Genomic DNA, 23,523 nt, shown 5'->3' with positions numbered 1-23,523 from the left:
CAGAGAAGTTCGACAGCTGGCATTTATAGAAGTGAGGGTAACTTCTAAAAAATCCAGCTCACTGTTGATACTCCATGGAAATCTTTCTTACAGACCAGTCTTTTGAGTATGCTCAGATCCAATTTTTAAATTGGAAACTAAAAGCAGCAGTGCTTCTGTTTCATAAGTCTCAGTGCCAAATGTATGTTTTACAGCCAGGGCTTATCATTCCATAGGACTTCTCACACTAGGAAGCTTGATACCAATGAGGAAAACACCATCTACAGTAAAGTGTTCTACTGGCACATGCTAAATCCCACTACATATTTCTACTCTGTTTTAGCAGTAGAAGTCCTTGATTTAAAGGTGAACAGAACAAAATACATTGATGTCTGTTCAGCCTCCTCTGGAAAACACTGAGTCAGACCCTGAGTAAAAATGGGAAAGAAGTCCAAGACTAGAGAAAGTATATGCTAGGACAAATCCAAGGAGTACCGTTGTAAACACCACTCCTCACCAGCAGCCATTAGTAGTATGACTGGCTTTTATGTAATTTAACTTACAAATAGAGTTCAAGAGGCTAACTGATAAACATATCAGGTAACACATGCTACCTGTCAGTTGATTCTGATCTCCTTTCAGTTCAGTACTTCCCCTGATATTTTTTTTCCTCTGTAACATTAAACCTCACTCTTGCAAAATCCAAACAACATTCAAAGAATTCTCCTTCTGGTTTTCCACTCCATTCCTATTTACAGTCTAGTGAAAACTGTTTAAAGTGCAATTCTGTCTTTCCAGTCAACATTCCTTCCATTCTAGTCCCACTTCCTGCAGTTTCCTCGTGTGGCTTTTGCTTTGCACCGTAATTGTCTGAGTTAAGACATAATGCTCTCAAGTAGAAGCTAGGTTTGCAAACACAGGTTAAAACACAGCATGTGCTCAAAAGAGTTATCTGAAGGCAGCTGGCAAAATGGAGCTTTGCTATTAGCTGACACCACTCCAAAAAGTCAGAGGACCACCTAGGGATCAGAGGGCATCTAGGGATGAGTTCTGATATCAAGGCACTTGACAACTGAGCAATCGTTTACAAGAAGTTAACCATCTAAAGCTTTCACAAGCAGAGAAACAGAGTTGTAAATAGAAATGAAGGCTCAGAAAGTCAAGACCAAGAGGGGGGCAGGATACAGGAGGGTCATGAGCAGCACAAGGACTCAAATACATGAATGAAAACATCTAAGGGCTGGAAGGATACAATCTGCAGGCAGTGGAGGGTGAGGAAGAAACTGCGGCAGCAGTGAAAATATTCCAGGAATGGTAGAAATGGGGTTAGGGAACCAGGATTTATTATCAGGACTCTCCTAGTACACATATTACTCTTCCATGATGCAGTATTTAGACCTTTTCTTATGCAATTCAAACAAACTCCCAAGTTTTTAACCCTCTTACCAAGTCTGTAGGAGTCTCTTGGAATAGGGAACACACTGGTGCCTCATGCAGCTCTGAGGACACTGTGGCACTGTGTGGATCTTGCCATGAAAAAAAGTAGAAAACACCAGGAGGGAAGTGTAATTGCTCAAATCCATGACAAATACCCTGGAAGTACGTCTTATGCCCTCTCCAACTCTGAGTCCTGTCCATGGAAACAAGGATTTCTTCCTCATCAGAGAATCACCAATGTCAGCTGAGTTGTCACCGAGGTCTATGTTCTGGCACCATGACCAGATGTGCAGAGCACCTGCTCCTCAGCCCTACCTCTGCCCTCAGTCCTGGTGGTGCATGAGCGTACACCAGTGTAACACCAGAAATTTTACAGCCCACGTGAAATTACTGCTTTCTGCCAGAGCAATCTCGCTATTACAGCTCTGCTTTGTCCATGATGGGAACCATTCCTGATTAGTCCCTTGATGGCCAACCTCCACTGCAGCCCTGCCATGAGATGACAAGTCCCTGTGCTCCCTCCACGCAGAGCGCTCCGTTGAAAGAACTTGGTATGTGGAGCCAGGGCACAGCACCTTGACAAGCAAACTCCACTTTTCCCAAAGCTCTGAGCCAAAGTTCCATGAGAGAAAAGGAGTGCAACACTGGAACATTCATTTACAGGATGTATTTATTACACTGTAAAAAGTCCATTGGATTTGTAGCCATTTACTCTGTATGTACACTGGTTGTATTCCCACACCAACTGCAGGTTCCTCTCCATACAGGATACACTGGGTTGGAGTCCCACCCCATGCCCCTCCCTGTCACCAGGGGGATTTCCAAGATTGAAATTATTGAGAATTTAGCCAACTAGTGGAGGGAGGAAGATCAGCGATGCAGCGCTTGCCAGGCAGCCAGCTCTGCTCTGGACATGAGCAGGGGGAAGAGCGGGGTGTCCTTGCAGCAAGGTGGAAGCACAAGAATCACTGCCAGGGCCTCAGCTATAGGGGCCTTCTGGGGGTAGAAGGACGTGGGATCCCAACAACTAGAAGATGCAGAAGGGTGCAATCTCTTCAGAGCTTCCAAGAGAAACCACTGCAGACCTGCTGGGCATCTGTCAGCAGGTGCCACAGATCCCCACATCTGTAGCTGAAGAGGATGTTCTCCTAAGGAAGGGGCTGGTCACCAAGAGACCAATGTGTAGCGAGTGGCGAGCAACACATCACTGCCCCTCAGGTGCTGTGTGAGACATGGCCATGGTGCTCTGCTCTCAGCATTTCCTTCTCATCTGCTCAGCAAGGCAGAGCCTTCTGGATTTGCTCTCTCCAACCAGAAAGCCTGATTACATTTACAGGAGCAGGGATGAAAACCATGCTTGCCCCTATCAGACTCGGCTGCTGCTTAATCTGTACCTGGCTTGGGGATTGCTGTCATCTGTGTTGCCGGAGGGAAAGCATGTGCCAGCAGGAAAGAAGCCCTATGTGGCAAACTGGGAGCTGCATTGTAGCAATCCACATTTCTAATAAAATTCTCTACCTGCTGAACCCAGGCGTGCCCAGAGCCCAAACAAAGCAGTGCAACCAGAAGGGTGAGCAGGAAAGCTAGGGAATGGCTGGGAAATTGTCCAGGGACTGGACTGAGTAATCTTGAGAGGCAATCCTGTACTGCAATCCCTCTCTGGTGTGACATCAACAAGTTTTCCCTCTTTACCAGATGAATTGGTGGCAGCTTGGTCCCAGGCTGCTGGGCATGGACCTTGCCTGGCCCCTGAGATTGCAAAGGCAAGAAGGAGACTGGCCAGTGGAACTGGGCACTCCTCCATGGAGACAGGGATTTTTGGGCAGATTTCTAGGTGATGCCCCAAGAAGGGAGCAGGATGGGATGTGCTCCAGAGGACTGCAGCAACAGCTCAGGTTAGCATCATCTTTTAAAATAAAACATGCCCACTACCAGAGAACATTTGGCCAGCATCCTAGCATCCTCCATCCACAGAGCTTCCTCAGCAGACAGTTCTCCAACACCCTCCAACTAATTGACTTCAGAGGTTGTCATGGGGTCAGTGGGCCGTGGAGTAGCTAAGAGGGGAACAGGAGAGGTGGCCTCAATTAGAGCTGGGTTGAGAATGATTGGAAGAGTCATAGGTGGCACCCCAACCTGCAGGGGAGAGGCAAGAGGCTGCAGGATGAGCGGCGGCTGTGCTGTCGTAGGAGGTATGTCTGTAACGGGGCTTGCCTTTGTTGAAGCTGACGCTGGGCAAGAAGGAGAGGCAGAGGTGCTGATGGTGGGTGAGGGAGGTGCAGTGGCTCTCTCGGACTCTGGAAGAATGAAGAGACAAAACAGATCCTTACACAGGTCCTGACAAAGTCACCTATTAGCTCAAAACGAAGCAGGGCTGAAAATCAACTCAGGGGCCTTTTCAGACTTGCCCCTTCATACAAGGCCCTGAAGAGCAGGGGTCAATCAGAGGCATTCTACCCACCCCAATAACCTCAGCAACAACGTAGCCATTTGGAAGCACAACATTTCACAACACTAGAGGCCTGGTCACCAGAGATCATGCTAAAGCAAGGAAAAGCAGATTTATGCCACCATGCTGGGAAGGTGATTCCAGTAAAAAAAAACAGGACTCACCACTGACACCCAGTTCACAAGGCTTCTCCAAAGGAGCCGCATGGGTGGATGGTCTCACATCCCCCACAGGAGAAGGGGGCAGGGCAGACACTACTGTTTTCTGATGCTGCTGCTCCATTGGTATGTTGGGGACAGGATCTGGGAAGACAAAACATGCAGTGAGACCACACACCAGTTTGCTCACTCCTTTCGCCCTCCCTCAATTTGCCCTTCTTGTGCCAAGTTCCCACAGCCTCCTACAACTTCCATTTCATCAGTATCAAGGCACTATGGCAGCTGGGTACTGGACAAGGTGCAAGAACTGGTCCAAAACCTGTGTTCTTAAGGTTTCCCAGCCTCTCATACCTGGAATGACTGTCTGTTTGAAGAGCTCATCCCGCAGCCGAGGTAAGAAACAGTCAATGCGCTCCCAGGTGATCTCCCAGAGATCTGAGTATCCTGTCCGTGAGTCAGCACTATGGAATATCCCAGCTGTATCCATTACGAGCAGCATATTCTTCAGAGACTCTGGAATGGCCTCCAGCTATAATCACAGACAGGACACAGAATGGACAGATAGCAATGAACAAAAGCTCAAAACAGCCAATGGGCTGCCTTGGAAACAGGCCAAGGCGAGAAACCATGGAATAAAATGGTTTGGAAAGGAAGAAAAGGTTAAAAAAACCCCAAAAACCCACACCAAATCAAAACACCTTTCACGTTTAGAAGGTTAAAACACAATGAATGGTTGTCCAAAGCACTGCATCCAGCACCTTACCAGTAAGTCACTGGAGCCAGCATGCATGTATTTGTCCATGAAGTCCAGAATTGTGAGCCAGAGGGCAGCAAAGGTGCTCAGTGAGAGCAGTGGGGAGAGATGCTGCAGGAACACCTATGGAAAAACACAACTACTGTCAACAAGCAGTGTAGGGGCTGCTGCTCGCTGACAAGCCAGTCTTAAAAATCTGGATTCCCCTCCTTGTGGCAGGTTGGGAGCACGCACAGGACTGGCCTGAGGATGCCACAGGCCTCCCCTCTTCTGAGCTGCATATGTGAAGGAGTGGATCTTGTCTCCTTTGTGGAAGGCCTCTGCAGTCTGCATCACCATGTCTTCCAGCCCTTCCAGACCTCTGCCTCAGGTCAGGACTGTCAGCTTGTGACATGCATCATTTCACCCCAAGAATAGACTGTCTTCAACTAATGTTGAGTGAAATACTTCTCTATCATAAAGCCACAAACTCCTTCCTGACAACTTTTCCAAGGACTAGAATCACAGAGACAGTTCTGGAAAGAAGGCATGTGTTCCAGCAGCAGAAGCTGGTGGAGAAGCCCAGCACTGAAGACAGTCAAACTAGCACCCTGACACCTGTCCAGATCAGAGATGCTGTGAAGCAAACACAGCAAACGGTTTGGTTTTCTTGAGGAACATGGTTTCCCTGAGCTTTCAGGCAGCAGAGGTGTGCTCACCTTGGAGAGTAGTGTTGAGGCTCTCATCCTAGTTTCTTCCATCCCCCCAACATCAGCTGGGCTGATGTTCTCGAGTAGCTTGGTTAGCAGAGGGAACAGCACCTGTTGGATCAGACACATGGATATTTTAGAGCTGAAAAATGATGAGATTGCACAGACAGCCTTACAGAAAGGCATTGGCTTTTGGGACTAGTGGCTTCTAGGCAGAGGACATGACGGAAGCAAAAGGACCAGCACATAAGTGGATTCACTGTAATACTCCAGAAGGCCCTGTCAGAAGCTTCAGTGTCTTAGGTTACAATGTAAGATGTAACCAAAAGTATGTATTCTATCACCAGCTGTTAAAACCAGGTGGGGCAGTGTTCTTTGTCTCTTCCATGAGATACCTCTGATAACTCCCTCTGGAGGGATATCTTCTGCTAATGGGCCATCCAGCCTCATTTTGTGACTCATAAAATAACATCATCCCATTGTGAGATGCTCCGCCCAGGGGGAGGAACCAAGCATTCTTACCTGGATATAATCTGAGGTTTGGAACACCACAGTCAGCCCTTACCTACTGGATTCCCAGAGGACAAGAGCTACATAAACACCACTGGACCTTCAGGTGAAGACCAGACCCTTCTACAGGATCACCACTTCGACAGAACCGTATCTATCACTTCAAAGAGGACTGCAGCCACCATTTAGTTGGACTGCTACCACCACCCTGACTGATGGGGTGTCAGGTCATATCCTGACTCTGTCAGGTTAAGCCAGTGTTTCTGTATTATGGCCTTGTTATATATACTAGTACAGAACTGTTATTCCAATTTCTCATATCTTTACCTGAAAGCACCTTAATTTCAAAATTAGAATAATTTGGAGGGAAGGGGGTTACATTTTCCATTCCAAGGGAGGCTCCTGCCTTCCTTAGCAGACACCTGTCTTTCAAACCGAGACACTAAGCAGAGAGGAACTTTTCACAGGACCAGAGTAGGGAACATCTTGTCTGTTGCGGTGAACAAGCTGCTCAAGAATAGACTGCTGAAGCAGGACAACACTCCTGCACACAATGCTGCCCTGATCACATACCTTGTTAAAGCAGGACTCCCATTCCAGGGCATCCAGGGCCTGCAGGTCATGTACCAGGAGGGCCCGCTGCAAGTAAGTGAGTGCTTGCATCCGTATCTGCCGTCGGGCATCGCAGCACAGCCAGGCAATACCTGCAAGAGAGGGACTTAGGGCAAAGCCCACAGGGAGAATGTCACATCCCTACTTCCCCAGTCTAGAGTAAAAAGTCTAATGAAGATCAAAAACTCTGTGTGAAAAAAAAAAATTATACTTGTTCCAGGCCACAGACTAGCAGTCTACTACCAGATCCAGAAACATGTTGGCAGCTAACTCATCCTAAAGATGTTTTTCCAAATCTGATCCAAGTTCTTTTTCAATTACAACAGACCCTAAAAACAACCTATGCCTGCTTTCTGCAGCTAGTTCTTGGCTCCTCAACATTCCTGCCATTACTTTGGAAGTGTCTCTGCTCACTCTCACTGCCAGGGGATGGCTTTACCCTGTAGCAAAGGACACCAGCAGTTGGACCACAGTGTTCGGGAATCCGCTGTGATTTTCCTGGCCGCTGTCTCCAGGTGTTGCTGCTCCTCTGCCCAGGAGCTGTAGATGCCGGCTGCTCGTGTGTGCAAGGTGTGCATGAGGTCCAGGAGCTGCAAGTACACAGCACAGTAAGAAACACACAGGACTTCAAATTTTGAAGCAACTCTGACCTCTGCTGTTCTCCAAACAGAGCTAAAAGGCTCAAGCTACTTGAGCTTGCTTTCTATATGTACACAACCACACACAGTTATAGAGATGGTGTCAGACCCTGCTGTCTGTGCCCTCCTTAAAGTGCCAGGTATCTAACAAGATTTATGTCAGTTCAGTAGCCCCGTCAGTCCCATCTTTGATGAAAACCATTCCAGTCCTGTCTAAAGGAAGAATGGGCTCTTTCCTGGCACAGAGCATTGACTCTCAGGCAAAGGGATAAAGCCAGTGATTCAGCTAATGCTGTCCAGAACAACTCTGAAACATTTTTTTTCTTAACATGTGAAGCACATGCAAAGTTCCCTTGCCTGTATAGGCACATGACAGCACTCTAGTCGGTTTACTACTGAACTGAGACCCAACACCCTGGCAGTCAGCAGGCCTGTGCCTTCACACCTTTGAAGTACCAGCTGGAGAGAAATTACTCCATTAGCCCAGTCCTCTGTATTTGAAATTCCAGTGCCTCAGCCAACAGGGCTTTCCCCTTTCCTCAAGCTCAGATGCCCTGTCAGATTCCTTGCTAATCCTACATGAACCTCATGCCTCCAAATGACCTTAATCCATTTTACCTACTATAGTGCCTCACAGCTTCAGACCTCCTTGCTTTTCAGAGGACCTCTGTCACCATTGCTATTCTGCTTTTGCCAGTACAAATTGCAGCCTTCCTCTTTCACTGCAGAACCACATACTGCCACCACAGCCACCCTCTGCCACCCAATGCCCACTCATCCAGGATGCAGCCTTCCCTTGACCCATAAAGAATTCCAGTGATTACCTAGCAAGGCCCTAGGAATGGGAAAGGAGAGGAGGAAATCCTTGCTATACTTACGTCCTGACTAACCTGTAAAGACACAGTGTGGTAGCTGGCAGGGATGCTCTCATCCTCGTCCTCATCACTGTGTGTGTGCGCCTGGTGCTGGCTCAAGACCCGGGATCGCCGTGTGGAGCTGTCTTTTGGCTTTTTTTTTAACCGACTGGATTTACTGTCATACCTGTGGGTCTTTCCCCTCTTCTCCTGGGACTTGTAGCCTAGAAAGTAAAAGGCAACAATGTTCCATATACAATAGTCCACTACAAAATTTTCTGCTTTTCTACATACAGAGCAGCCACTTTTTGATATCCCCAGCAGAGGGCCCTGGTCCTCTGAAATGACCACTACCTGCTTGTAGGGGACCCAGTGCTCCTCAGGAACAACTTTCAGCAAGAGCTAATACTGCTGTCTCCACATCAACTCCAGACCTCCCCTCCCTCATAGGGAGGGGGATAAGAATAAGGTCCCTGCTGCTAGCAGAAGACAGGACACTTTTCTCCTGGTAGACCATTTTCTTTGGGTTGGGGACTCATTCCCTGACAGTGTACTTCACACTGCTTGCTGACTGGCCACCTCAAGCCAAATCCTGGTTGTCAAGTGAAGGGCCATCTTACCCCCATTCAAGCTGGCCTCCACGAAGATACGTATTGTTTTGACACAGAGCTCAAAGTTCTCAGGTGTAACATGGGCAGCATCTCGCACGATGAAGGACAGGGACTCAACACATTTCATGAGAGACTTTGTGTCGTGTGGGCCCAAATCCAGCCCCACAGTCAGGCTGTACTGATTGACGAGAGGCGACGGACCCAGCCTGCTGAGCCCAGCAGTGGATCTGGAGTTGTCGATGTCATCTTTCCCCACCTGCAGGGCACAGCAAGCAGGTAAGCAGGAGAAGGTAGCACAACAAGCAGCATCTCATGCACACACTGAAAGGGCCTTTCTTCAGAAGCCAACAGGTAATGTTTCTGTATGGTCCATTTCCCTTTCTTCCTCATTTGCCTCAAAGCTTTCTCCTTTCCATCTGTGTCTCTCCCCATCCTCCCTTTATATTATCAGCTCATCTTAGCTCTCTTTTCTACTGTCTTATTCTTTCTCTCACTACCACACCCTCTGCTCACAACCTGCTCAGGGTAGGAGTAGTCTTCTTTGGGCACCAGAAGCCCACTGACTACTCACCACTAGCCAGCCACTGTTCATGACGTCCACATCTGTAATGGAGCGATGCATCTTGCCTGGCTTCCCATGGTCTGTGTACACCTCAGAGTCAGAGGTGTAGCCACGGTCCAGGCTCATGTCACTTGGATGATAGGAAGAGGACACCTCGCTGTCTGATTGAGCACCTTCAAGACAAAAGGCATGGGGTTTAGATCAACGCCAAATCAGGAACTTGCAAGAGCAGCTGTGGATAAGGGAGAAGCAATCTAGATTAGTCAGATCAACATCAACCAGGGACCACAAGTGGTTACTAGTATGTTCCACACCTGTCAGATCTACCTGCCCTGACATTTAGGATAACCTTAAATTTTAACCTTAAATGTCCCAAGACAGAAGTCTTTGCAAGGGACAAATTTAAGTTACTGATATAATGTTATTTAGAAGTAAAAACTCATTCTCTCCATTGTTCAACACCATCTAGAAACTCATCAACAGACAGACTTGCTGTGAACAGAGTGCACCAAACATTTTCATAAGGAGGTAGAAAACTAATGTTTTGATGCGCAAGGTGCCATGTCAAGCAGTTTGCTCTATCAGCAAAGAGAAGACAGCTCAGAGAGCAAAGTCCCAAAGTGTTTTAAAAAATCATGCTTCTCCTATCTGTCTACACAAAGCATCAGGACCTATCAAAGAAGTTCTAGAAAAGCAAAGAGAAACAAAGCCTTCTGGAGAACTCCTTTCTTGCTCTTTCCTTTAGAAATCTGAAGACATCAGCCTCAAATATATTGACAGCTGGCTAAAGCAAAACTGAACAATTTGCTGAAAAGACCACCTTTCTAACAGTCAAGAGAAGTGAGGAATTGTGTGTTGGTCTTGTGGGAATGGTTCAGGGACTATTAATACAAATAGATCTAGTAATATAATTTTAAAGAAAACTCATTTTATGAGAACCTTAAAATGGGGACAGAAAGGAGTCAGTCCCACAAAAGAAGCAAGTATGACAGGAACAGCAGCTGGGTTTACATTACGTGCCCAGATAAGAGATTATGGTGCCCAAGGCACCAAACCACAACCAGCAGAAAATGCTCCTTGGGTAGAGCAAAGACCTCCTACAGCTGCCAGAACCAGTATCAGTTTTCTTCCCACTGCCCCCCAGGGACTAGCACCTGGATTGCTGCTCACTGAGTAGGAGGAGGTGGCAGAATAGAGACAGGAACAGACCATGAGGAGTGAACAGCAGGTGCTGGTCTTTAATCTTGCTAATGTAGTTTAATATCAGCTTTGTTTTCTTGCAGTCCCCTTTGCTAATTGAAAAGCTTGAGAAAGCAGCTGCTTATCTGGCAGGCAGGCATCAGATTTCCTAGCAAAAGCTGGCCTGTCTTACCTGTGTCATTATCTGCCCTTGCTGTAACCTGCAGGGCTGCGGGCGGCTTCACCCCAGACCCAATGCACTCCAGGAGGGTGAAGAGCGTGTACCAGTCATCTCCAGAGTGAATGTTGGCAGCATTGGTCTTCAGGAGTTCATGGAGGCCGTAGGCAACCTCATGGCTAACTCTGGACAGCACATTTGGCTTCATCATAAGTAAAATACGTAATGAGAGGAGAACCTGGCCAGAGAAGGAGACAAGAATAACAGACCCTATTACTTACACTCCATTCTCCAGCAACGTACTCCTTCATTTATTTAAAGCTACTTACAACTGCTGTTTGTTACCACCTGCAGCACAGGCAGGTTAATATGGGTCTATCCAACAGCAACTGGTTTCCTGTGTCACTGGGCATAGCCACAAAACCCCAGTAACTGCTGTTCAAAAATCCCTTACCTGCGCACTGATCTCATCTCGGCGCAGCAGTCGAATGGCCAGTCTGAGCAGCCCCACCACTGCCCTCTCCACCAAGAAGCAGAACTCCATTGCATGGACACAGAGGTGATAAAGGTGGTCTCTGACAGTTTGCCAGACACAGGTCACACGGTCCCTAGCCACAAGGAGGAGGGAAAGGGTAGGATGAAAGGGTGTGAGACAAGCAGGATCCAGCCACCTGTCCCGCAACTCCAGACCCATTATTTCTTAACTTCAGTGAAAAATTCCAGTTGGAAGATATAAGAACAGACACATAGAAACAACAAAACCATCAAACTTCTTACTCATTACTTGTAAAGCAATCAGGTGGGAGAATTCTCCCTCTGGAGTTTAGTTTATATTCTCCAGATTTCAGGATATCAAGCACTAATTCATGAGCTAATAGCCTTTCTGTTTGCACATGCTAGAGTGGAATTGTTAAGCCCTGAAATTACAGCCACATTCTGCTTCAGCTGGCAAATCAAGGACATAAGGAACTCATTCCCTGAACCCAGGCAGCAGCTGCAGTAAAGCAGGGACATTACAGTGAATGTGCATGTATTTCAAGGTCATACCTATTCTCTAGAACAATCCGCAGAAGCATCTCCAAGCAGAAGGCTGCATCCTCTTCATCATATGTCTCCTCATCAGGAGTCACAGAGATTAGAGCCTGGAAGAGCCATGATATTTTTATGAATCACAAGCTCCCAAAAATGAGGAACCAACAGAATGCTTTGAGTCTGGCCAAAACTGTATTCCATTGCCTGGTGAGGTCATGTATAGTCTATCCAAAAGGCACTGGATCGAGGTCAAGCTAAATCTATGAGAAAAATATATCTTTTTTTATTATGCAAGATACAATATGAACTTAAAAGATGTTAAACTCTGACAAAGTCTCTCAGATGGAGAGGAAGTCTGATATCTGGCAGCTTCTTGCTAATACCACGTGAAGTACAGAAAAAGCAGGCATACTTGACTACAAATACTGGAGCTATTCTTCTCAAGCCATCAGCTTATATATGAAGGGAGAACTCCTGACATAGTTGGATTAGGAGCACAATGTTCCCCTGGAACTGAGATGACACTTTCCCAGGGAGATGAGCTTCTCTAGCCCAAAGGCTAATGAGTCCAGCCTTATATCCCACAGCAGCCAGGCACCACACTACTTAGGGACACACTGTCAAATATTTCTGTACAGCTCTTGCCTCTAGAGTGGCCTTTTAGAATGCTCTCATTAGGTACACAGCACACGTGAAATGACGAAAATCTTTAAGCTCTGACACAGAACTACAAATACTTTCAAACACTTGCCAAGAATTCTCAAGGCTTTTAGAATGCATTCCACAATTTAATGTTTTCTTCTACTGCCAGGGCAATTTGTGTCTGCCAGAACAGCAGTTACTTTTAACAGGTGAACTAATGATTAGTTTCAAATCCCAAATAGTTCCAAGACCTCCTCTGAGGACAGAGGAGCTAGGTGAGTACACAGCACATATCCACTATCATGCATAGCATACTTGTTCCACTACCATCCCCCTTGCCCAATATCTCTCTCACCTTCATGAGCTCATGGAGGGATTCAAGTTGGAGAAATTTGCTTTCTGTGATCAACTTCTCAGGATCACATTGCTGCAAAAGACAGAAAAGACAACTGTGCATCTGGGGAGTGTGGAAGGCATACAAACAGATCATCCAGAAACACATCATGTTCACAGGAAAGGCACTGATAGTTGTTATTATCTGGAGGAAAACTCCTTCCAACTAGTTCACTCTTTAACATCAATTACATTTAACAGACCTGATCTGTGCTAAACAGATTTTAACAGGTAACTTCTCTGGCCACACAGTGGTCAAACCCCAGGTTCAGATTTTGTTGGCACCATATACCTTAACACTGTCTTGGAAAAGATGAATTGTTTGAGAATTCATTAATTTGTCTTTAAATATAGGACTGTGATGCCCAGGGCAGATCCCAGCCTGGCAAATCATTCCTATTTTGATGTGTTAGTACCTTTGTGCACAGCAGCACAAAAGACCACTTAGCTATCAATCCAGATACTCTCCTTTGTAGATCCTTTCAGTTCCCAAGTCTCCTGTTACCTGCAATACTGCCAAGCAGCATGCATATTTATGCCTCTGTTGCCTGTTACCCACATAGTATTGTCACCAAGAAAAAAAACAGGTTCTTCTACGGTCCATGTGTTACCTTTATGCATTCCAAAGCTGCTCGCTTTGCCTCCTGTGTTTCCGTAGATGGCCCTCTCATACCAGATTGCTCTGTCCCACTGAGGGTGAGCCAACTAACAAAACTCAGTACTGTTGATTCACCACTGTAAATCAGAAGACACCAGCATCAGTAAGAAAACAATCATGTTATTTTCCAGCCTTGGTACAAAAAAGACTGCCTGGGACATCCACGCCACTCACCGGTTAGATGGTGTCTCCTCACGCTGCAGATAAATTTTGCCATTAGGATCCACAAAGTCTTCAACCTGGAACAGAGACCAGGACATGCATGCAACCAATTGTCCACTTCTTTACAGCCTTCCCCAGCAACCCCATTGTGTTTCTCTTAGGGATGAAACACTACACCAAACAGCCAAAATGTGTGCAGTCAAACTCAGCTCTTCACCCCACTATCCTGTCAGTAAAGTGCCACTCTCATCTGGTAACACCAATGCTGTGCTCTAGTACTTCATGCCTATAAGCATGTCCCTCTCCTGCACAACATTCAAAATCTGTTCAAGTAAAATAAATGCTGGAATACCTCAAATCTAACAAGAAGTAAAATGAGAAAAAATGCAACGTGCTACAGAAGAAGCTGCACATAACTTGAACACTATACCCTTCACAGGCTTCCAAGTTCTGTACACACTTTACCAAAGCCAGGCCTTCACAAGAGAGCCCTCCTACTTTTGGAACTGGCTCTATGAAAAGCCAGCTTCCCCACTCCCCTAACTCCTCAATTATCCACCAGCCAGCTAATTATTACCTCCACCATGGCCTTGGGCAGCAGCTCTGCTCGGAAAAGCTGTAGCATGGCCTCCATGATGTTTTTCCAGCCCTCTCGCAGAATGTCACCATGGCGATGGGCCAAGTGAAACACAGTCTTTGCTGCAATATGGGCCTTGGGATTACTTCCAAAAACAGTGGGCAGGTTCTCAATAGACTGCAGGAAAGAAGAGGCGGTGGCAATCAGTCAGAAAGAGATGTTTTCTTTTCAACACAAATTAGGGCAGATGCTTCAGAACTGGTTATGGGAAAGATAACAATTCTCTGTACTATGCTTGGATAACTCCTCAGCTCATATTCACTTTGCACAAAAACAAGGACAAGGTGGCTCACCTGATACAAGCTGAATCACTGAACCACCTAGATATAAGCTCCCCAAGAATGACAACAACTCAAAACATTTTGAAAGTGCTTGCTGAAAAGCCACTAATTTATCCTGCTACAGGAGCTCAGCTCAGGATCAAAGCCTTCTACAAAAAGTACCACATCTCCTCTGGATGCAGGAATTACTCTGCCGTGCTGTTAGAGAAAGAAACTATGGCCAAAACCATTGCTGACTTGCAAAGTTACTCCTACCACTACCTAACAGCAAGATTCAAAGAATTCAATCCTGACGTGGAGTCTCTGCCAACAGTTGCTGGATCACAAATGCTCATAATCTGTTCAACACACTCACAGCTTTTGAAAATACAAAAAGTCATTGAAACCAACCAAGCATATGCTGCCAAAACAAGGAAAAAGCCAGCAAACATGTGAGCTAGTATCAAACAGTGTAACATGCTCCATGTTTTTGTAGTTACTTAGGGTCATTGCAATCTTCCTTTTGAGAAGAGATGGGCTTTGCCATTCTCTCGTTTACATGAGCAAAATCCATACTTACCCCCTCATCAAGAATGGAAGAGAAGGGATTGAAGGAGTCAATCTATCTTATTTCAGATCTGAAGTTCAGAAAAACTAGCTCTTGCTTCAGCCAAACTGCTGGCAAAACTGTTATCAAAATGGGTCTTTGATTTAGAAGCAAACTCCATTAGAAGTGCCAATCTGAAATCTGGCAGAAATGCAACAACCAATTTCGTTTTTTTCCATTGTTGCTATGGGGAAACCACATGAATACATGTATCACTGAAGTGTCAGGGTGCAAACAGCAATGTGCCTGACTCTGCACTGTGGCAAGAAGCCACATCACTGAAAACCACACACACAGGTTTTGCTACTACTTACACATGAGTCAGTATGAGTCTTAACTGTGGCTCATGAAGTGGGACACTAATTCTTCCTAATCAGTCAAAGCCCCTCCATGTTCCTTTCCATTTCCCTTCTTTCAAAGTGGCCATGCATAGCAATTGCAGTGCATGGAGAGGATGCCTGCTTTGACTCTTTCAGTCTTCTTAAGATGGCCACTCCTTCCTCCAGACTTAAATATTTGTTCAGTTGTCCTATTCCACTCCTGTCTCCAAGCCTTACAGGAATTTAGGACAGCGGAAAGTAATTGATGTACCTGGAATCTGACCAAAGATAAGAACTCAGCCTTCTTCAAATCCAGAAGTCCCTGATTCTGTGTCACCACCAAAAGACATGCTTACATAATTAAATCAGACCTCAGACTGCTCCAGATTCCAGTCTCACAACTAGATGGGATGCAGCTGGCAATAGCTGGTGCATCTGAGGACTTAGTTGCTAGTCTAGTTGCTTCTGTTGTGTAAATCTGTGTCAAACTGTCTCACAGCAGACATTCCTCTGCTTGTGTTACCTACTGGTAGTCTTGAGGTCTGGTGTGCCTGGAGAGGATCAAGTACTGCATCTTTACTGTTGTGAGCTGTGGAGGAAGAGGGAATCTAAAGCAAACCCTCTGCTTGGGATTTCTTTGTCTTCTAAAAAATTCACCTATCTTGGCCTTTTTACTACCATGCTTTCAGTCTTAAATCATCTTGTTTCCCTTTCCTGTATGTGTGGCAATTTTGTTTTGCTCACTGTGGGTCTTGCACTGGTTCTGAGAACAATACTGTGAGATTGTTTGGGAATTCTGACCCTTCACAAGAATTGCTGTCAACTACTCCTTAGTACACAGCATGGTCTGCCACGCACTGTCTATCGAACACCTTGGGGAAAAACAGTCGGATGCTGTAACACACAAACAGATTTGGGCAATAAAGCTCACACTAACCACAGCACCTTCAATTAATTCTCATGGTACACCCCAAAGAAAGAGTCTTTAGGGCTTGCCAAATGTGGGGCTAACAGCTGATCTTACTACCCAACTCCACACCCCAACTGACAATTCAAAGCATTTGTTTTTCTAACCCCTTTATGCTTATGCTGTGTATCTACACAGCTCCTACACTTTGGAAGTACAGCTCACAAAACAGTCCCCCTTGGCATTGCATAAACCCTGTAATTGCATAGTCAGTATCTGAAATATACGAACTTGCTTGGGATCACAGGGAGATCTAAGTCTCTTCAGATCAAATAAGTGATTAACAATTCTACGTCAAGGCATTCTGCTCTGCACAAACTGACACTTGTGAGTAGAAGAAAATTCGCATATTTGAATCTGTCCTATGAAAGTCACACTTCACTACATGTTTCCCATTGCTTCCTCCAGAAAACTCTGGGTAGGGGCTGACAGATCCCCAGATACAATGATAACTAAAACAAGCAAGTATTGCTACTTAACAGAGGAAGAGAGCTCCAGTGCACTAGAAGTCATGCTTCTTTCCCCTCCTTGCAAACTTACCTCACTGCTGAGAGCTGTAAACTTGCAGAGAGAAATTATGAGATTATCAAACACATCACTAAGGCCATAGTGAGCAGAAATCATTGCACATTTCCTGGGAAAAGAAGAAAACAGAAAATAATGTACTAAGCCAGCACAGATAAGTCTGCCCGCAGGACAGCAAATCTGAGACCCCCTCTGTTGATATTTTAGACCTTCCTCTCCACCCATTCATAATGAATGCTTATGTATAGAAATCTACTATTACTGCTCAAATAAGCTCAATCCTTATCCATAGATACTGATATTTGTCTATGCTGATGCAAGGATCACTTTAAACAAGTGAGTCTAAACAGACAGACCACTTGCACCTGAGCATTATATCCAATCTCCTGTCCTGATGTATGAGAGTTGCTGAGATTGGTGGTAACATTCAAGTCCAGTTTCCAAGACATCATGACTACAGCAGTGTATTGACAGAGCTTTAAAACTATGCTTAAAGCATCATTTGGTCTGATCTAAGCATGACCAAGGATCATTCCAGTAAGAGTTGCTCACAGATAGTAAGGTTTTTGACTACTGGTCATCTGGGAAGGAAAAAAAAAATCCCCCATTCCATCTAGGCTCAGCTATGGAGTCATACACATTAAAGGTTTTGTTCATACATGGAGATTTTGCCAGCATCACTGTGCAAGTTAAGAGTGACTTTTCCCCTCACTTCTAAACAGGCCAGCTGTGTCAGTAGGTCCTTTAGATGCAACTAGGTTGGAGTTTAAAAATATGTACCCTAGCACTTTGATTTATTACAACACAGCAGTCAAGCTAAACAGTGACTGGCAACCCAGAGAGGCCATGAGGGGATGCATTGATACAAATGGCAGAACACTAGAGGATCATAGGTCATAAAAAAGTGCTTTTCAATAGCTAGGAAAAGCAATATTTGATATTCATTGTGATGTCTCTCTAGCAGATAAACAGGAGCCAATAGTCACACTTTTACTCTTCTGGGTCTTTATAAAGGTAAGAGTTACCTGAAACCAGAGATAGCCTTCTGGATTATTGTTTCCTCTAAGCTCTTGTCAAAAACATAAGAAAGTGCTGCAATGGTGGGCCCCCATGTCATAGTGAAGAGGTCATGGTCATAGCTTCCAGGAGGCACATGGAGAAATATTCCCTCATCAGTGGCACCACGATGCAGCAGGACATTCCAGATATAGTTTTCCTTCACCAGACCCGTCTGCTCTTCTGGCATCACTATCTCATCATTTCTACAAGGGAGGAAAGCAGAAAGATTGAATTTTTCATTCTGAGCCAAACCTAACATTTACACAGTGCCTTTCATTACGTGGTCCCAGAGCTAAGCAATACCTATTCTGGAATGATTTTGCCAGCTCCTGAAACATTCTGTTTTCCTAGGCCTTCCTGCTTCCCCTGCCCTTCTTAGATATCCTGAATATAAAGTCTGGTGGTTCTCAGAAGCACCCAGCAGCAACTTGTGTAAGGTCGGCATTGAAGAAGCAGGTACCTACTGCTACAAGTGCAAAGCACAACACATACTGCCATTAAATGATGGGAAATTTTGGACAGCACACTGGCAAAGCTTCAACTGCCATTCAACTCTCACAATGCTAAGAGTGCTCTCTTTATCTCATTATTTCAGTTAAAACTAAATTGCTACATCGCTGCAGTCAACAGTAGGCAAAAGTATCTTTGCAAAAGAATAATGGAAATATTCATATTATGCCAAAATAAAATATTAGAAAGCCAGGTAGTAGAAAATTAAAACAAGAAACCAGAAGTATGATTGATTTATAACCAGGGTACCACAGCTCCTTACTCTTAACGTGGATGAAGCTATACAGTAATAAAACAATTATGATTAATCCAAGTACTGCTTGCAATCCCAGACTAAAATACATAAAGCCTAAATACATACTCCCTAGACTAGGGTATTAATGCACAAGAGAAAATCCTCTGCAAATGACCAACTAAGTGAACAAGAGCCTCAAAGCCACTAACAATAGCAGATTGCAGCCAATCTGAAAAGTAGAGTTCTTTCTGCAATCAAAAAGAACATACTTCAATTGCCAAAGAAGCAATTTTTATGTGCTAACAACAACTATGAAAACTGCTCCTGATTTATGCATAAGAAATAAACTCAGTTTCAGGTACTGGCATATTTTGACAAGAGCTGTTATTACTGTGATTATATAGGAAAGTAAGTTTGCAGTCAACAGTGCATTATTTCTAAAATTTCATATATGATTGAAATTAACAGAAGTTAATGGGTTTACTTGGAAAGCCTCAGGAAATGAAAATGTGCTTAAAGGTGAAATGCTAAGACCTCGAAGAGGTCATATACTACTTCATACAGATTGCAGTCTTTTCCCACCCTCCCCCCCAATAATACAAATAAAACAAACAGTTCCTCAATCTCAACTATGACATTGGGTCAATCCATCTGAGATGGAGCAATACTGAAATGATACACCAATTATTTTAATCATAGAATATACTGGAAAAGCTGGAGTACCTGGTGATGGGGGAATAAAGGGAAATAGACTGGGATAAAGGCTGTGTAACAAAGGTATGTGTATATGCTCAGTGTACTATTCAAAACATTAAGAACATCCTCAGGGGAGAGAGGCCAGTTGAAACTAGAGCTTTATTTGAAAAGTAGAGCGACATCTTGAAGAACTTCCAGATATTCAGGTATCATCCCACCTTCCTGGAGAAGGCTCAAAAGGGTGGGTCAGCCTAATCATACTCCCCTGTTTCCAGCATGAGCTACTGCCTGCCACTGCAGATGGAAATCAGCTGAGACTCAGTCACATCCTGTCTCCTCAGAGATGTAATCCTCTCAGCTTCAAATTGGCTGGGCCTGGATTTACTGATTTTTGAGCTATTATTAAAGCTTCCCACCCAAAGCTAGCTTGTGCACAAAAGGGCCTCAGCCACCAGGAACTCTCCTCAAATACTGCTCTGTGTGCCAAGAGCTTCAGGAGTAGCAGAAACTGCTGGTGCAGACAGCAGCCTCATATGAAGAGCTCAAAAGCAGAATATATTAAACAGAGACCTGGACACTGTGTCAGGGCACAAGTGCTGCCCTGGGGATGAGATTATCTCTTGAACTACATAAAGTTCTAAAAGAGTCTAAAGGCCTGGTCTGGAGAACAGAGCCTTCTTAGATACAGCATTTCACATGTGCTCGTCTAGCTCAGTCATTATTTTCCATATTCACAGAAGTAACATATTTTTCATATTTTTTAAATTTAGTTTAAGGTCTGGATTAAACTACCATGGCAAAAATCCAGGAGTAATTGCTGTGACAGGCTTGTTTACCACAGCCCCACATGGAGTTGGAATTTGGTCTGAGGTAAACAGGCACATGACTGGTGAGTCTCTCTCCATACTCTCCAGATATCTCACCGACCCAGCAACTCTACTTTGCTCTCTGAATATATGGAGATGGCAGGTTGATTCTTACTTGATGGCATGATACATGTCTTCCAGTATGTCCTGTTCAAAGTCTTTGCCCCCATTCACACCTTTCAGGTTCTTCCGAAACTCCTGTAAAAAGAGACACCACCATTAATTCCTAGTATCTCCAACTTTAACTGGCTGGGATCAGTACACCACTTGTTTTTCATGGGGCCAGAAGGAGATTTTCCTGCATTCTTCAACATGCAGACTCAAAATTCAAAGGTAAATGCCATTCTTAGTGGGAGTAGTGTGCAGTATCTCCTGCCTATGCTCACAAGCAAAGAACAGAGACAAAACAGGTGCTTAGCTGAGGCTGCACATCAGAATGGCAGGCCTGTACCACTGCACTGACACTCACATGACTTCAGCCCTCTAGGAGCCCACAGCAGTACAACAATCTTCTCGATGTTACTATGTCTTAGGATACAGTTTGCTCACACAAACACAAGCCTCTTGATGAATTTGCTTTGTTTTCTGGTAAGCTCCTGTTTCTTCAGGCTGTCCCTTGCCTACAGCTCCTCTCTCAAATTGTACTCAGCTGTGGTGCTGCACACCAGCTTACTGTGTATATGAGTGAAGAAGGCCAAGGAAGAGAGATAATGCCATTGAGATAAAAAGAGGTACTACACTGTTATCAAAACCAGAGAAGACAGATGCCTACACTGGAAACACTCACCTCCAGAGTCATTGGGACATTCTGCTTGCGGACATTGTGGTTGTGCTGGTCAGTGTTCAGCATAATAACTGCATAGGCCAGGGCAAAGCAGGCATCACTATTAGCAAACGGAGACCCGTTTGATTTCTGAAAGGCAAATAGATGCACAAATTAATCCTACAGGAACAGTGATATCAGTGACCAAGACAGCCATTTTCCTAACCACAGTACTGAATCATCTCTGGGACAAACAAAAATCCCAAGTTCTGGCTCAAGCTTCTAAAAAGCAGCCCAGGAATCTATTTACTACTGCCAGCTCCTACAAAAGAACAGCTGCTGCTTGCAGGGCACAGTTATATAGGCAATTTGATCTGACATGTCCATCATGGCAAGCAGATGGACAAGAAAGAACCGAGTTTTGAGCTTTCTGCCACCAAGTACACACCCTCCAATGCTCTGTGAAGGCTTCTAACAGTCTCTGAATTACAGGTGCCTCTCCTGGTAATCTAAAGGCCTCTAGATAAAGTCGTAAAGCTTCATCCAGCCTTAAACCTTGGAAGCTGAAAGTCCTGCAAAAACAACGAAATGCAGTGAGAAGCTGAAATAGGATGGGAAAGGTATGATAAACTTAATAACTGCAATCTTGTTTGCTCAGACAGTAGAGAGGAGGGTGAGAAGAAATATACCATGAACAGGCAAAAAACAGTAAAACAGAATCAACAGTCCTACAAGTGATTATATAATTCTCTCTCCAGTCTTCACAGAGACTGGCCCTGCTGGAAGGCACTCGAATATCATACTTGTATATATCTAAGGTGTTACCATATGCAAGACATGCACAGAATTAAGGCGTGGCAGTACAGAGAGAACCAAGTGATAGGAATCCAATCCCTCCAGGAACTACCATTCTACTGCTTTTTTTATTACTAAACTCTTAGCTTTCACTCCTTCCTGACTACAGAGATTCAGAAGGATACTCACCCAACAAAGCTTTCCAGCAAGTCTATGTTCTTACGGTCACTCACAAATTCCCCAATCATCTTTTTGTCCAGGCGAGGATTTTCCCTTAGCCACCTGGCCACTTCATTGTTGTTGATGGGGGTGGCAAGAAGGTTTTTCTCCTGCAGAAATTGTATCCCTTTCTTTGGCTTTTGGTTGAACTGCTCTGTGCCAGTTATCAGGAGCTGCAGGAGACATTCGGATAATTACAGCTTGAAGTGCATTTCTTACGTTAGATTGTTCTTGGCATTTGAACCAAAAACAAAACAGAAGAAAGATCAGCCTCAGCATGACCAAGTTTACTGTACTGTGTAATCCAGGAAAAAGGCTAATGAAGGACAGAATACCTGCATTCATCATAAGGTTTCACCATCAAATAGTACTGGACAGAGCAAAGCACAAGCTGCCATCTACGAAAAGCTTTAACATTTAACCAAGCAATAAGCTCTGCTACACCAAATGCCTCACCTGCTCTCATTTGTAAACAGAAGAGAAAAGCCCCAGGTGTGTGGCAAGATCAGCCCTACCCAGTTACAACAGCAGCACTGCTCTATTGTCCTCTCCTGGCCCCTTTGGCTCCAGGCTCTCATAACTACCTCATCATCAGGAGACAGGCAGCAAGAATCCTTAGCACTTATTCAGCAGGTGCAAGGAAAAAATGCTGCAAAAGCTAAAACTAAGAACCAGCAAAGATTCTCCTAGTGAGATATGGTCCCAGGAACATCTGGTATTCCAGCCTGAATACCAGAAGGTTATCTGTGGGCTGGGAAGACCAGGTACATATTTGGTTCTGAAAGGAAGTCACTTAATCTGCCCTCCTAGGAAACTAGACTGTACCGTAGTCACAGTATAATAAAACAACTAAGAAAGGGTTAACTGAATGTTCGTGGTGGTGTTCAGAAAAACCAAAAGCACAAACAGTGGTATGAACTTTACTAAGGAACCAGAATAAATGTCAGTTCCCTGTTAGCTCCTATCACGATCAAACTGCTAGCAGTGACCTAGTGAACTAAATTCGTGACCATCATGATTACTAGCTCCCCTGGGTTACTCAGTACCTCAGAAGCCACCAGCCCTCTGGTCTCTGCTTCCCCTGCCTGTGCGATCATCCTCAAAATTGCAATGAAACACAGACCCTGAAATAGCATGGAGTGCATGAAGACCCAGTGAGGGCATAACAAAAGAATAACCATGCACTGCCCTGGTCTAACAGGCCTGAAGGGACTGTATAACACTAGCAGCATTTCTGTTTAGCTGTAAATCCTGAAACCCCAGCCCAAGGAAATTCTGTGGACTGTCTGAGTCCACAGACTTCTTAAAACCACTTGAAAAGAGACCAGACTGCTGGCAGTTTGCACTGCATTTACAGTCATGTCAGTCTTGTGCCTCTGAGCTTCTGGTCACTGCCTTTGGAAACATCAAAGAAAACTTTCTGTTTGATGCATAATTTGTTATTCAGCTTTTTTCTTCCTTCCAACTGTGGTAATGCTTAGTACTTCGGAGGTTAAAGGAAGTAGAACATGCTTGGTGCCATGGCAGCATCAACATTACTAAAGCTCAATGTTTGGTCCCCTGTTTA

At 44.8% G+C, this 23,523-nt stretch overlaps 1 protein-coding gene across 3 annotated transcripts in view; it reads right to left on the bottom strand.

Moving 5' to 3' along the window:
* Window positions 1-2,068: 2,068 nt before the first annotated feature.
* Window positions 2,069-23,523, bottom strand: part of GBF1 (golgi brefeldin A resistant guanine nucleotide exchange factor 1) — a 106,455-nt gene continuing 85,000 nt past the window's right edge. For 2 of the 3 annotated variants that reach the window (XM_069019478.1, XM_069019481.1), the window contains exons 18-40: window positions 21,927-22,129; window positions 21,391-21,514; window positions 20,967-21,092; window positions 20,295-20,377; window positions 17,839-18,075; window positions 16,829-16,922; window positions 14,075-14,251; window positions 13,510-13,574; window positions 13,289-13,412; window positions 12,640-12,711; window positions 11,658-11,752; window positions 11,065-11,218; window positions 10,626-10,848; window positions 9,263-9,426; window positions 8,701-8,947; window positions 8,105-8,304; window positions 7,028-7,178; window positions 6,550-6,680; window positions 5,476-5,577; window positions 4,787-4,900; window positions 4,375-4,552; window positions 4,030-4,167; window positions 2,069-3,713 (exon numbers count right to left, since the gene is read on the bottom strand). In XM_069019478.1, coding sequence (XP_068875579.1) covers window positions 3,427-3,713; window positions 4,030-4,167; window positions 4,375-4,552; window positions 4,787-4,900; window positions 5,476-5,577; window positions 6,550-6,680; window positions 7,028-7,178; window positions 8,105-8,304; window positions 8,701-8,947; window positions 9,263-9,426; window positions 10,626-10,848; window positions 11,065-11,218; window positions 11,658-11,752; window positions 12,640-12,711; window positions 13,289-13,412; window positions 13,510-13,574; window positions 14,075-14,251; window positions 16,829-16,922; window positions 17,839-18,075; window positions 20,295-20,377; window positions 20,967-21,092; window positions 21,391-21,514; window positions 21,927-22,129 — 3,489 coding nt within the window. In that variant the 3' untranslated portion in view covers window positions 2,069-3,426. The remainder of the gene's footprint in view (window positions 3,714-4,029; window positions 4,168-4,374; window positions 4,553-4,786; window positions 4,901-5,475; window positions 5,578-6,549; window positions 6,681-7,027; window positions 7,179-8,104; window positions 8,305-8,700; window positions 8,948-9,262; window positions 9,427-10,625; window positions 10,849-11,064; window positions 11,219-11,657; window positions 11,753-12,639; window positions 12,712-13,288; window positions 13,413-13,509; window positions 13,575-14,074; window positions 14,252-16,828; window positions 16,923-17,838; window positions 18,076-20,294; window positions 20,378-20,966; window positions 21,093-21,390; window positions 21,515-21,926; window positions 22,130-23,523) is intronic. The other variant, XM_069019479.1, reaches the window with a different exon arrangement.

This window comes from Aphelocoma coerulescens, chromosome 6, assembly GCF_041296385.1.
Source record: "Aphelocoma coerulescens isolate FSJ_1873_10779 chromosome 6, UR_Acoe_1.0, whole genome shotgun sequence".
Taxonomy (NCBI): Eukaryota; Metazoa; Chordata; class Aves; order Passeriformes; family Corvidae; genus Aphelocoma; species Aphelocoma coerulescens.
Note: the sequence above shows the minus strand (reverse complement) of the source record. Positions and strands in the feature narration are given on the sequence as shown.